The sequence below is a fragment of the Ambystoma mexicanum genome, chromosome 4q (assembly GCF_040938575.1).
Source record: "Ambystoma mexicanum isolate Mex_15411 chromosome 4q, UKY_AmexF1_1, whole genome shotgun sequence".
NCBI lineage: Eukaryota > Metazoa > Chordata > Amphibia > Caudata > Ambystomatidae > Ambystoma > Ambystoma mexicanum.
This window is the reverse complement of record NC_090928.1, coordinates 1,093,311,183-1,093,326,616: the sequence shown is the minus strand read 5'-3', so window position 1 is coordinate 1,093,326,616 and position 15,434 is coordinate 1,093,311,183. Positions and strand designations below refer to the sequence as shown.

General features: G+C 42.1%; 1 protein-coding gene across 1 annotated transcript in view; it reads left to right on the top strand.

Moving 5' to 3' along the window:
• The window catches only part of LOC138467325 (calpain-13-like), a 662,439-nt gene that overhangs the window by 561,628 nt on the left and 85,377 nt on the right, over positions 1-15,434 (top strand). The window contains exon 17 of the mRNA XM_069607301.1: positions 13,156-13,213. Coding sequence (XP_069463402.1) covers positions 13,156-13,213 — 58 coding nt within the window. The remainder of the gene's footprint in view (positions 1-13,155; positions 13,214-15,434) is intronic.

Sequence of the window (15,434 nt, the reverse complement as noted above, 5' to 3'; positions counted from 1 at the left end):
GGCACAGCCGAAGGTCATAGCCACTGACCATGGCCAAAGACCATAGATAGCGGCCCCTTAATGTGTCACAATATACAGTCGGCATGGCCAAAGGCCATGGCTAGTGTTCCTTAATGCATTAGAATATACAGGGGGGATGGCTGAATGCTATGGCTAGTGGCTGGTTAGTTTTGTGAAATATACAGTGGGTACGGCCGAAGGGCATGGCAACTGCCCATGGATAAGGGCCATGCCTAGTGGTCCCTTAATGTGGTAAAATATACAGTGTGCATGTCTGAAGGCCTTGGCTAGTGTCCAGTTACTGTTGTAAAATATACAGTGGGTACAGCCAAAAGCTTTTGCCACTGGCCATAGCAGAAGGCAATGGCTAGTGGCCCCTTAATGAGTTAAAATATACAATAGGCACGACCCAAGGCCATGGCCACTGACCATGGCAGAAGGACCATGCTAGTGGGCCCGTAATGTGTTAAACTATACAGTGTCCACAGCCAAAGGCCGTGGGCACTGGCCATAGCCGGTTAGTGTTGAAATCTAATCAGAGATTCCAACTGTAATGTCATAGATTATGTAATTCATGATGTCATCAGGGATGTCATCTGTGATGTCTTCATTGTGGTCATAGGCTACACAACAGGGGGTGCAAAGTTATGGTGGCTTTAGCTGAATTTCAGGGGTAGTTGCAGGGAAGTTAATGTGAGAGCTTAATGCAACAAAACCCTTGAAATTCAGCTAATGCCACCTTAACTCAATATCCCATATTGTGCAGCATATGACCACAATGATGACATCACTAATGACATCACTGGTGACATCACTGATGGAATCTCTGATTAAATTACAATACTAACTGGCTATGGCCAGTGCTCACAGCTTTTGGCCGTGCCCTCTGTATAGTTTACCACATTAAGGGGCCACTAACAATGTCCTTCTGCCATGGCCCGTGGTCCCAGTTTTCGGCTGTACCCACTTTATATTTTACAACAGTAATCGGGCACTAGCCATGGCCTTCATCCATGGGCAGTGACCATGCCCTTCGGGCATCTCCCCTGTATATCATAACACATTAAGAGGCAGCAGCCATGGCCTTCAGCCATGGCTATTGTCCACGGTTTTCGGCTGTACTCACTGTATACTTTCAAACACTAACAGACCCCTAGTTATGGCCTTCGGCCATAGGCAGTGGCACCAGCCTTTGGCCATGCCCACTGTATATTGTACAACACCAGCCATGGCGTTCGGCCATGCACTGTGTCTACAGTCTTTGTCATGGCAAAGGCCATGGTCTATATTGTTCTTTAGTTAATCAAAGCTTTTCTTAGCTAAGTCATACATGTTATTATGTCTGATGCCATCACAGATGTAATCGGTGCTGTTATATATAATGTAAACTGTGATGTCACCAGAGATGTCATCAGTGGTGTCATCATTGTGGTCATGGGCTGCACAACAGGGGGTGCACAACTTCAGGAGTTTTGTTGCATTACGTTCTCACCTTAACGCCCTTGCAAATAAAGAGTTGTGTTATTCCATAGATTGTTTCCACAGCAAGGCCATGGCCAGTTGCCACAGCCTTCAGGCATGCCCACTATATATTTTAGAGCACCAGGAGACCACTAGCCATGGCCTTTGGCCTTTGGCACGACATTCAGTTGTGCTCACAGTGTATTTTAAAACACTACCATTCCAAGAGCCATGGTGTTTGGCTGTGCCTACTCTATATTTTAAAACACTTGCGACCAAATGGTCAAAGACCTTTATCAATCACAGACTGATTTTGACCTGTTTTGACAGTGTTATTGTTATGAATAAAAGATGACAGGCTTTGAGAATACCCATTTTTTTAGGCAATGCACAGTGAGATTGAGGATCACACACTTTGGTTAAGCAGCATGCTGCAAGTCCCTTGTTTTTAGTCTCTTGGTGACTGTTGTGATACATCGCACAACCCCAACTAACTTCATTTAAGCAGCACAGAAAAGGGAAAAAATGACTAGAATAGAATAGCACATGCCCAGGTACTTTTGCACCCTTAGCGAAAATCAAAAGCTCACACCCATGAATAAACCTACAGTAAGTGAACATATATCTTAAAGCGAAATATAAAAATGTAGTTCAATTGACCTTCCCCCTAGAAGAAAGTGTGCAAGACAAAATAGCATTGGACTTTTCAACATTGTAACCAACACCAGAAAAATTACCTGAGAGAGAAAATGTTCCAATAAATATGCTGACAAAGTATAAAAGGTACTCACCTTAAAAACACAATCTGTAGTGAAATATTCCCCGGTAAACAAAATCCCAATATGAAACAAGTGCTTGTGGTCTTGTGTGCAAGAGTGGAAACATGACTACCTGAAAAAAAACCTGGTAGCTAAATACTTGACCAAGAACGCCAACCTCAAAAAGAGCCAAGGAGTTGCGACGCCCTCCAAACAAAAGTTACGCTGTCCACCCACATGTGTCTTTTGCTTGTGCCCTGAAAAGCAGACTCAATCGGGAGAAAATAACTGCACCAGTGTCCAGGATTGCAACTTTTCTTGCCACATCCTGGGCAAATACTCATGACTTACTCGCCCTCTCATAAATCCCCTCCTCACCTCATTGTCTGGCTTTCAACAATACTCTGCGTTATAAAGATAACTTGAAAAGTACACATACGATAGTGTCATTAAAACATATATATCCTCATAGAGCTTTGTTAGGCAAAGTTTACAAGTGTGGCATTATTCTCCCATCTTGACTGGGAGACTACAAATACCTGAATGAAAAGCAGCAAAAAGCAAAAGAATTGTCTCTCAGAGTCTCAGCGCTCTCAGAGAGCACTGTGAACATAGAAGATCTTTAAACCATATTAGGGCATGCTATATTACACGGCCTGCGATAGCGGCCGTGTAGTTATGGTTAAGTTGCTCAACTCATAGGAAGAGCAGTTTTTGGGTGGCTCATAACTTCGCTCCCCCTTGAAGAATCCTTACCAAATGTTGTAAATAAAATATATATTGGCCGCTCTGAATGTGTTTGGCAAGTTTGGTGAGGTTTCGGCAAGGGGGAGGGAAATTATAGGGTGGCTGCAAAAATGGTGGAAAAAAAATGTGCTCACGCCTACAGCCCAAACCACTGGATGAACTTTCACCAGATTTGCGCCAGGAGCAGCGGCTTGGTCCCGAAAGCGTGGTTTTGTAAATTGGGTATAAATCCGTCCAGTAGTTTTTTTTTAAAAACAACCAAAAGGTAGGTCCCAAAAAATGTGTGATATCTGGCTCCTGTCGGCGGACCAATTTCTCTGTCCGGTCCGCTTGCAGGCATCCGATTGGCCTAGAGGGTGCTGTGATGTCCACGGACATCGGACGCGTCCACTGATATCGGACGCGTCCACTGATTTGATAGAGAAAAGCATGAAGTGCATTAGATTTTTGGAAACGCCCACAATGTTGGATTTGCAGACACCCGCCGGTGTCCGCGGACAGCGTCGTCGAAACATATTAAAAAACACAACATTGCATTTGTCAAACTTATCAAATAATCTCTGGGGAGGTGAGGGGTGATGAGGATGGGATGGGATATGGCCATAAGAAGCCAAACAATTGGTGTTTTGCACCCACGAGAGTCCACGAACAGTCAGGATTTTCGAGGGCAGTCCTGTGAAGTTTGCGGACACTTATTTCTGCATTACAGGCTTGGTGAAAATCAGTTCTTGGATGGCTTATAACTTTGGCACCACTCAATGAAACTGCATGAACGTTTGGAATTCCATTCTATACTTGATTCAGAATGGTTTTGGAAAGTGTGGAGATGCTTTGTCAAGCGGGAACACATTTAGAGGGAGGGTCCCAAAATATTGTAAAGTCTTATAAATGTGGTGCCATTTGACAAATGTGCGTACAAGTTTGCAAAACGATTTTAAATCTAGATATAAATGTTTTTGTAAAGTTTAGTGGGATTTTCTCAAGAGGGGGCTAAATTAGAGGGGCAGTCTCAATATTTTTAGATGGCTTATAACTTTGTTGACATTTGACAAATTTGGACAAAGGTTTTCAGAACGATTATACTCCCAACGCTCAATGTTTGTGTAAAGACTGAATGGATTTTGTCAAGTGGGGGCTAAGTTATATTACTATTGTATGTACATATATTTTGACATTTTTGAAAAACTAAAACATAGGCGTATTTCAAGGAAACGCGTGTAAAGAGCATTGGCAAGGACCTTAAAGCATGGTTTTGCAAATGTGCCTGTGTTTTATTTTTTGACAAGTGTCATAATGTAGGTACACAAATAGTGATATACCTTTGGTGATTGAGGTATGGCCTGTGGCCATGGGCAGTGGCCAGATTGTCCGGGTCATGGTTTAAGGTCATGACCCGGACAATCGGGATACTGGCCATGACCGTGAGGCATAAAGTGGTAAAGTTATTCAAAGTGGGATAGGTTTGAAAGGGAAAAGAAATGTGCTTGTGGTAATATGGTCATAGGGTTCTGTCTTCGCCTTCTGCAGGCTGCCATGGAAAGGGAAGAGGGGCGCTGTATGGAGCCACGCCTTCCCTTTCTATGTTGGCCGTCTTGGAAAAGGGTTTTCCTTCCTACAGTAAGCTCAAAATGTACCCTTGCACAGCTCATACACCTATTCTTACTCATCCGTTACCAATCTAGTGCAAAGCGCGTACATGCAAGATTTTTGGCAAAGCTGCTATTTATCTTAAAAACGGCATCATCTGTTGCCATCCCACCTCCTCAATAGCCACCATCACCACCAACTGAAGAACCGTCACAGCAAAAAAAGTGCAGTACTTCCAAAGACAATGAAGAGTACCAACAATATGAGGTAGAGGAAGTGTTTACTTCTAGCACCCAGAGAGAATCATGGGTGTGGCAGTTCTTTACCACTGTTGGTTAGCCTTAAGGTCTAGCATGGCAGTTTCTGTGCCATGCCCCTTTCTGAATCCAGACTTGCGTGCAAAAAGAATGCAATTCCCCTCCACAAAGTTCTGAAATTGGATTGAGGCCACTTTGTCCAAGATTTTGAAGAGAAAGGGAACGTTTGTGATAGGGCGATAATTATCCACTGAAAAGGGATCGAGATTCTCTATTTTTAAAAGGGGGGTGACCCAGGATTGTACTTGTTCCAGCAGGAGTTCAATCCTAGTTGTCCTTGTGGATGGTTAGGAGACAGAGATTGCCTCCACCTTGAAAAACCTACCTTCACCTCAGAATTGGATGGCTTTGGAAAGCACTGCTCTACAAGCAGGGTCCAACAATATCCTGTTAATGGTTTTAAGTCTAGAGATTATTCAAAGGGTTTAGTGGAAACCTCTTCTTTTAAATGCAAAAGCCCTCAGGTGATATGACTAAAGCTTGTTTTATGGGTTTTTGGACCAAGTGCCTTCTGACATCACTCCCCTAGTTCTTTTTGCTAAAGGAAGTGGAGAGGACAGGAAGGAAATATAGAGGCACAGAGAAACAAGATCGTGGAGCCTTCCTCCAGCTGTAAAGAGCACCCTCTGTCTTCACTAACCCTGCTCCCTTCCCTTCTCAATAGAACCAAAGTATTTTATAATTTGCTGTACCCTGATGTGAGGATACTCTTTTTATTGATGGGTGTGCCCTTTGATTCCTGTTACCAGGAAAGCCTCTTATGAATCATCTATCTCTCTGGGGATGTGGTTATCCTCCCTCACACAGGAACAAATAGATGCAATACCCCCAGGAACAGCCGGTCTGGAGAGAATACACATACTCCATCCACTGGGTTCACGTTTGTGCGATATTAAATGGATGTGGCCTGGATAACTGAGAGATGCTGCCCGTACCCTAAACTCAGGTATGGCATATATGTACAGTTTGGTGTGCAACAGAACAGGAATCTCACAGTTACGTACTGTTTGGAACAGGGGTGCATATCTGAAGTGCAGCCACTGTGCTGCAGCGACTTGGTGTCACTTAAGCTGTCAAATGGGAACCTGTAATCTCTGAACCTGCTCTGTGCCACTGTTAGCGCAGGTGCTGCAGATCAGGCTACTGATGTATCAGGGCGCAAATGTACACTATGCGTTTGGCCTGGAGATTATTAAAGGGAAAGCTAAAGAGCAGATTTCCATTCCTGAAATCGAATTAAACTGCTTCATTTCATTAAGTAACACAAAATAAAAAAGCCATTGCTTCTAGACCCTTGCCAGATGGCTACTCCTCACAGTTCTATCTTCATGATAACGGAAATTATAAAAAATGTCCACTATATGTGCACTCTCTGATAGGGTAACAAATGGAGAGGAGACTGCAACTCAGTTTTTGTGGCAATGTACATGCTTAGAAAGAAAATAAATATAGAGAATTATGTGTGTAGAGCAGAATGTGAAAAAGAAAGCGCACATTCATTATTAATTCTAAGTAGTCCTTACATCAGACTAAGCATTTGCACATTCTCCAGTTGGGCTATTCCTAAGCCATTATAAAATATATTGAACATTGAAGGTAGTGATTTTAAGTGTGAAATCCTAGAGTGAAGCACTTAAAAAATAAATTCCAGGTTGCTTTGGAAAGCCAGTAAACATGACATAGAAAATGTCAGGGCAAATGTGGGCAGAGTCTCCTAATGACTTTCCACCATTTGGGCCTCCTGGAGGATTTAAAAGGAACACACTTTGCTTCCTCTCCCACCGCAGCGGAAGGAAAGGAAGGGAATTGTTGATGCAGGCACCCAGTAGAGTAGCTTAGAAAGTCAGATCATATGCAAGTCACAGGACTATTGCTTCTAAGGGAGCGGATCTGTGGCTCACCAACATATTAATGAAGTCTGGGTCTGTCTTTCCCGCCCTCATCTGAATCTCATGCATCCTCACTCTCTACGTTCTTCCTAGTGTACCCTTAACAGTCCATCCATCTAGTTGTATCTAAATATTTTGCATCAGGTACAACTCCTTGCAGTGACCATTTCACCACACTGTGTTTTTGCTACAATATTTATGGGGGGAATGTCTCATATACCATTCTTGTATGCCCTATCCCTCCCCGACTTCCATTACCCTGAAATCTAATGTAAAATATTCCCCTACCCTGCATCCCTGCTAAAAAACTTCCACAAGAAATGTGGTAAAATGGTTGTTCATGAAATGCAGTGAAACAGTTGTGGTGATTTGGCAAGGTACCATTATTTTACTCTATAATATATCACTCTATCCCCTTGTTGCAGATAGTTTGTTGCATCACAGCTTGGCTTGCACTATATAATGTAAGTGATTTCAATCCGGCACTTCACCTAAGTCAATGTCTAGCATGGAATGCACAAATGAAACCCTTATTTATTTATTTGTGTCTATAAGTTCTTTTATTTCTGAACGATGTATCAATTATATCCCGCCCCTCTCTTTTAACCCCCACGGTCACACTGAACCAGGGATCAGGCTGGTTTGCAAAGTTAAAATATTTATTTATGGATTTCACAATATATATCACACTATTTTTAATGGTTATACAATAATCACCAATGGGGTGGGTCACTCTAACAATCTCTTTAATCACAAGTTGCAATGACGGGAAAAATAATGCAGCACAGAAATAATACTTTGGGTATGTTCAAATCAAATGGCAATGTGATGACTATTTCCCCATGCACAATCTTCAATCCCCCCAATATGCAATATGGAGAAATAGAAGGAGAGGAAACGGGTCTCAGGAATGCAGAATTCAAGCAAATATATCAATCCCGATTTCCCCCCAGCAAACATCAGAGAAAAACAGAATTGATTGGCAAACTTGTCAAAAATGGTTTTAAAGTTGGCTTTGAATGAAATAGGTAAAACACTGAAAATGGTTTAATTCACTGAAATTGTTGAAATTCTAATGGAAGCCACTTTGTATGGTATCAGACAAACACTAGCAATGATTTGAGATTTGTGGTAAACTTTTCTGCGCGTGGTAAACGTGATTGCGGTAAAACTATGAGGAGTTGACATGCGGTTTTGGGTTCATTGGAAAGCTTAGGATGTTAGCTTCAAATAGACTTTTTTCAAATTTCATTTGTAGCATAAAGTATGAAGAGGCTATGAATGTTTTCATGGAGGTCGTTTTTTTCAGAAAGAGGCAAAATTGTAAAACAAGATGCGCTTTTAGAAGTACAAACAAGGTATCTTTACACTAGGGATAGACTATGAAGATGCAAACTACACGACAGCACAACCACCAGACCAGGACATCACTGATCCGGTTTTTGCCCGCCGAGACGCTTGCCTTCTTCAGATGAAATATATATCAGCACAAATATGATTTTAACAATATTTCAACAAAAACGTCTGTGTCCGCCTCCAGCTCTTTCTTGTAGCTCAAGAGCAATCTCCGCCCTCTTCCTCTGGCAGAGGCCACTGTTGACATTTTACAATCTGCATATCCTTTCAGCCAAGGAAGGTTCATTGTCTCTTCCCGGAGCAGCCCAACATCTCCTCCCCTCTTAATCAACTCCTGACTGTGAGTTGCTGGCCCAGAGAGCAGAAGGGAGGTGCCTTGCCCAGTGGGGGAAGTTGCTTTTTAGTTTTGGCTTGAATCAGGCTTACTTTAAAAGTCACTTTGTTACATTTTCTTTGTTGAAAAATTTGCAATTTTAAAACAGGCAACTAGTTCTCTAATTCCAGTCTCTAAACCATGGAGATCAAATAGTTACAACCTATATTACTTTTGAATACAGGTCACTTAATTTCTAGCCATTTGATTTCAATTGCACAAGTTTAAGCTTCTGATGCAATAAATGACAGCTGTCATACAGGCGACCGTTGGTACTGCGCCCTTATTTTGACAGATTTTCGCATTATTTTGATGATGGATTCTACTTTTGCTGACATTGTGTGTTCATATTGATTCCTTAAATGAAGTGGCGGGTAACATCCAGCAAAGATATAGGATGTTTTGTGCTGTTTTGGACTATTATTTTGTATATTCAACAACCAAGAGAAAGGGATTTAAGAGCAATTGCTGGGTTTCTTGCACTAAAGCACTGCCTTTCATGCAGTTTCCACCACTGAGAACAGGCAAAGTAGATTTGGCAGCCATCTTTTCCGGTTTCAAAGTGCAATTTTCATAGGGTTTGGCGTGCATAGGGCTTTTGTGGCCATTTTTGATGATTCTTTCACCATCAGCACTCAGGGATGTCGCAGGGCAGAGCCAAGTGGGTTACAACATCCCACAATAAAACAGATCACATACCTGCATTTTCATTTGTTAGCCACTGTAGGCACAAGTAGGCATACTGGTCAATTTCTAAATGCATATGATTTTACTTACTGCATGTGGTAGTCCTGCATTTCAATCCAAGCATGGTTGGATTGTCTGCATTTTACCACATGTATGTAGGAGATGCACACATTATTTTAAGGCCTCTAAGTTCTCAAATGTGAAAGGAGACCATTTTGTTCAACAAGACCTCCACAATGCCAGCTCGATACATCATTAGCCAAACAAGTTGGCCCTCTTTAAGAAGGTATGGAAAATATGAAATTAGTCTCCAAATCCCCACAGTTGGGTTGAAACATGTTGTGAATGAATGTGTGTTTGACTTCGACTGACAGCATGTATTCTTGGGAGAGTGATTGGGAGTGAGTCTGGGGTGAGAGCTTGTGCTATGCAATGTCCTGTTCCTGGTTTGCCTGTTCTTCTGGCCACTCTTTGAGGCTTAGAATGTTAATGTGTGTAGACGTATGTGCAGCTTTGAGAACATTGGGTGAGTTTTGAATGAGTTGGAAGGGTACAAGGAACTTTTGTGGGAGACCAACATATAAGCCTCAGCGCCTTATGTTCATTTGCAGTTCACAAAAACGTGTGTCGCATGGATATTGAAATAAAGCGGAGAAAACAAGATTCCTCTACTCAGTTGAGCAAAAGTCAAGGTTACATTTTCACATGCGCCACAAAAGGTACGTTTATACCAAAAAGGATTTCTATTGGTAAATGATTGCTTTAGTCTTTTTCTTTTCTCTTTCAATTTTTTATTAATATTGCCCTTTTTGATGACACGTGTTTCGGCGTCTTCGCGCCTTTTTCAAATCTGGCTTTTTATTCAAGACTTGAAATCATATTCAAATTTCTATGTCCACTTTCTGTTAAATTCAATGGGTTAAATCCCTCCTTAAGTAGTTTCATTGCCCTCCGATTCATTTCCTTGTCTCAAAAAAAAGCCCAGATTTGAAAAAGGTGTGAAAACGCTGAAACACGTGTCATCAGAAAGGGCAATAATAATAAAGAATTGAAAGAGAAAAGAAAAAGACTAAAGCAATCATTTACCCATAGAAAACGTTTTGGTATAAACTTACCGTTTGTGGCGCATGTGAATATATGGAAAATGTAACCTCGACCTGAGATTTGAATTAATCTGTCATGTGAAGGTCAGTTGGGGGTTGAGCTGGGACGAGTGAGGTGGCAGTGGGTACCTACATGTGTTTATGTGACTTAAATGCATTAAACTGATTCTTGATATGATATGGCATTTATAACGCATGTATACACAAAAAAGTATATTATGGCTATTTATATAGTGCACGTTCATCCGTAGGCATCTTGGCGCTGAAGTATCCTTCCACCAAACCTGAAACCTGCTCCCTCAGCTTTCCTGCGTAACATAACCAACATTTAACACTAGTGATGAGTCACTGCACAAAGCATGCTGATGAATGATGAGTAAAGGTCAAATTTAAATTGTGGACTGCTGCGGAAACCCACCAGACAACCATTCGCCCCATGTATGCTACACTGTGAAATATTGGATTGAGGCGAAGCCCTACCAAGGCTATTCCAGCCCTTCCAAGTTAACCTCTCACTGTACTTGGGAGTTGTCACAAAAGAGGTTGGTCTCCTGCCACCAAAGTTCTACTACTGCTGAAATCCCTTTACTGTATCCAGGTGTTGATTTTAGGTTTAGGCCAAGTTTCATTTTGGAATGTATTTTTAGGCTGCAGTGTAGTCTGGGTTAGGGTTCTATAGTATGTACAATTATAAGAGAGTATGTGTGACGGTAGTGTGATGATATGATGGTGTGCGGCCTCGTGTGATTTCTTTTGTGGCCCTGATTAGAGGCAGATACATTCAATTAATGAATAGTTGATTCTTCTTAGGGCATTGTGGCATTAGTGTGCCTGTATATGTCATGACTCTCTGTTTAATAGCAAATGAGCCATTCCTCCATTGGTATGTTCCACTTCCATGTAGGCAATATTCTATTGTCGATCACTGTTGTTAGGTGTTAAACCTCTGCATTGCTGTTAGCATTGGTGACTTCTACGCATATGTGAGTGCATTGCTACTGGCAATTTTCTGAACATCCTATGTTGACTATTTCTACGCCTGAGGACTGTGATTTGAAACATGAATCTGTAGTTTCAGCGGACATAATTGTGCTCCTCCTCATGCTGAGTGAAGTGTAAGCGCATGAGAAGTGTTTATGCAACATGGATGCTGTGGTCCAGATGGGTGAAGAGTAGGTGTGACAGCTTTGAAGTATGCTACATGAATGTTGTGATTCACACAGAGATGTTGGGTCCCTTACACTGCTACTGCTTATTTGGGTGTGGTGTACCTGCAGGCATGTGAGTTGGTTGTCCATATAGTTGTTGAGTTATGAGTGATGTTTGCATCCAGGTGTAACTGTCAGTCATGTTTGTATCCTATTGCTTGTTTAGTTGTTTTGGTAGTTACTCTGAAGAATGGTTGGTTCATTTTCTGTTGCCACCACAATTGCATCTGTTGAATGGTTCTCTGCTTCTTTGGAGGTGGCAGCTAATGACTTGTGAAAGTAGAAAGTGTACCAAGGTCTGGCCCGCCCTGCTGTGAGTGTTACTGACGTGTCAAAAAGTGGTACAGTCCTGTCGTTTGTGTTTATAGTGTTTGGCTATTTTGTCAGAGTGATTCTGAGGGTTCTAATGATGATTCCCTTACTCCATAACACTGTTAGACCGAGCATTGCATTAGGAGTGCACGCTAGACGTAGGTCCTTGCCCTTGTATGTAAATGGAGGAATTCCTGTAGTTTTTCCTGCAGTGTTTCTCCACTCATTGAGGGAGGTGTGTAGGATGGCTGCATGTTTCCTTTGTTTCCCCGTTGGTGAATGTGAAGTGACTGTTCCATGGCTGTCCTGCTTAGTGAGTGTTGTATGTTGCATGTGTGGATTTGGCTCCGCATTGTTTGCTGGTTTTGGACTCATGCCTCCCCTGTCTTATGTTGTGGTGTGATTGAGCTGTCTCTTCCATTTCTGGGAGGGTTTTGTGGTTGGGGGATTCATTGTGCCAGATTCATTTGACTGTGTTTAAAAAGGGGAGGTGTGTTATGACTGAATGTATGGTTGACTCCTCCTGACTGAGTGTATGCCTGTGTGAGAGACTGGCAATGAGTTAAGGATAACAGTTTGTGCTATGTAGTGTCCTGTTGCTTGTCTCCCTGTATTGCTGGTCACTCTGCTTGAGGCCTAATATGTTGATGTTTAAAGATGCATATGCAGCTCAGAGAATGTTGGGTAAGTGTTAAATTAATTTGTCATGTGAATGTCTGTTGGGGACTGAGCTGGGACGAGAGATGTGGCTTGTGAGTGCCTCCTGTGTTCATCGTGATAAATAAAGCCTTCAACCATATCTACACCCTGTCTCCTGAGCATTCCTGTGTTATATAACAAAGATTAGCACCCTGGAAGGGTGAGCAACCAATCAGGCTGCTCAGAATGCGGGGTGAATGTACTGCTACAAGGCTGCGTTCTGAGCCACCTGCTGGCTGCTTCCCACGCCCTACACCGCCATCTTCCTCCCACCCTCCCTTGCCTAAATATACTCCCCTCCCACCCCAGCCTCACTTACCTGTTATCTGTTGTGGCGGCAGGTGCCACCGCCGCGTTGTTGCCCCTGCTTCCTGGCCGCCATGGAAATGGAAGAGGCCCTCCATATGGATCCCCACCTTCCAGATCCATGGTGGCCATCTTACTGAAGTACTTTGATTCAATGAACGTGACACCGGAATCAAAGTACAATGCTCTCAGAACCCGAGTTAGAGGCCCGAACATAGCGAGGAATGCTTATGGGTCACAGGAGATTTTCAATTGTTTATTTTTGCTGTTAGCCCAAATCAGTATCTCCTTTATTGATAATGACTGAATGTGAAATAAGAATGTTATCAAATCTCTGTATGTTGTTCTGTAGGGGGCGGAAATTGATGCTTCACAATTGCAGATGCTTCTCAACGATGTGATGTCTCAAGGTAAGCCAGTGACTGCTTCTTTTTTCCTATATAGTTTTTCATTTAACTTTGCAGACAACATAGGGATGGACCAGTCAACCAATTAAATAAATAAAAACAAATACATTGAAAGGCGCTTTAAAGTAGGTGAACGTTTGGAGGTATATATCCCTAACTAAGGTACAGTGAGCCTCTCAACCTTAGATCTATCATTTTTCCCACTTCAAGAGGTATACTAGTTGCGCATTGTGTAAGTGGTTATTTGTAATGTGTAATTGGTTATTTATAATGCGATTAATACCCAGAGGTTTCTAAGCGCGGACCCTGGTTTCGGACCTGTGTTCCACCACATCGTCTTGCTTCCAAGGTGAGCATGTTGCCCCTGAGCTATCCTCCCATTCATGGCTCACAACGTATTTATTATTCTTGTTCTGAAGATAGGGCAAGACTACGCTCTCCCTAATTCTTAAATATGTACCTGCATTACTCACAAGAATGTTTTTACTGCAAACTCATTTGATGCACTATTCATGCAGCAAAACTTGAAAAATATTTTTTATAATTATGCCTTCTTTAATCCTTAAGTCAGTATGGCAGTATACATATATGCAGAGATGTAGGACAAGATGGGAAGGGTCCCTTGCACGTTCTGCAGATTGCACCCTCTAAGCCCTGTGAAGAAGCCCAGGCCACACCAGACTCCAGGGCTGTTGTCGCAGGGTCTCGACACTTTAGATGAATGATCTAAGGAAATTTTACAATCAAACCTTTCATCTTTAACTTAATGTAGAATCAAACAGGGTGACATGTGCATGCCAGTGTTCTGCCAGGAGTATTGATAGGTGCTAGCATTGTAAACAATTCAAGGTCAGTGGCAGCAGATGCATCATTTTATGGGGGGGGTGCATTCATATTTCCCGCAAATTGGAGCAAACATCCAGGAGGCGTGAGGAAGGCCTAAGTAATGTAGTGGGATTGGTACTATTTCTCCCGAATATATTTTAAATGTGTTGCATTTTACAGCAAAATCTTTGAAAAAAAGTGTGGTTAAAAGCCATACAATTTGCAGTTGGTGCTCCAGGTAACACATGCAAACTCCAGTATATACCATGTCATTAACAGTACACAGTAGAATTGATGCAATATTTTCATAATGCCAGTGTCCGCAACATATGCCAGCATTGTCATTGTGAGTTTTTTTTCATTCAGCGGTGCCCACATTCTATGCAACTATGGCCACTGTAAATCATTTTCATGAAGCTATGGCCATAATCTATACCAGTAATGATAATTGTAAATACCTTTCTTGCAATTGTGGCCACTATCTATGCCAGTATCATCACTGTAAATCACTTTCATGAAACTGTGGCCACAATCTACGCCAGAATTAGCCTCCTATTGCTCTCTAAATGAAAACATTTTTGCACACACACCATACACACTTTCATGCACATTAAAAATCGTGTAGACACACACTTGTAATACATTAAAGAAAGCACTGAAATACTTTTTTGTTTTACTTACATTTTGTTTTGTATACTTGGCTTCAGGTTGAGAAGGGGGGGGCATTCGGAGGTCCACTTTATGTATCTGCACGCCCATCATTATGATTTTTATTTTGTTTTGGTTTCTTTGTAAAGGGGAATTCCGGCTTGCTTCCTCTTTTTCACAGAAGCATGCACCCAGAGGAAAAGGCACAACGCATGTGAACACAAGCAGGAACACTGCAAGGGTTCAGGATCGTGGGGCTACTGGTGTAACTGGGGCCAATAAACCCTCACAGTGTGATTGGTGAGCATCATTGTCTCCCCTTGCCCAGCCCCCCCTGAACGCGGGGGGCTGCAGGGGCCTCTGCTGTGAGGCATATTTAAACGCAAATTCACAATAAAACATTTGTTAAGTATATCAATGCATTAAAGTATTACCTAAGTGGGCCAACTGGTTTCAGCTGAGCTGATTCAGTAGGACTGGTGAGAGTCTACTGGTTTATGGAAAAATAATGCTAGTGTATGCACTCAAGATATTCCTTTCAGTGGCACAAGCAACTCCTGTAACACACCACAAGTTGTTTGTATAGCCTCAATTAGTCAGTATTAGTATCCTTAGTCATTCTACAATGTAGGAGTGTCTCTTTGGTAGTATATCAAACACTTACATAGCCACAAATGAAGCGTTGTAAATTAGGCTTCTTCATTTTTTCTTGGGGACACAACCAGGTTTGTTCAAAATGTCGTATTAATTC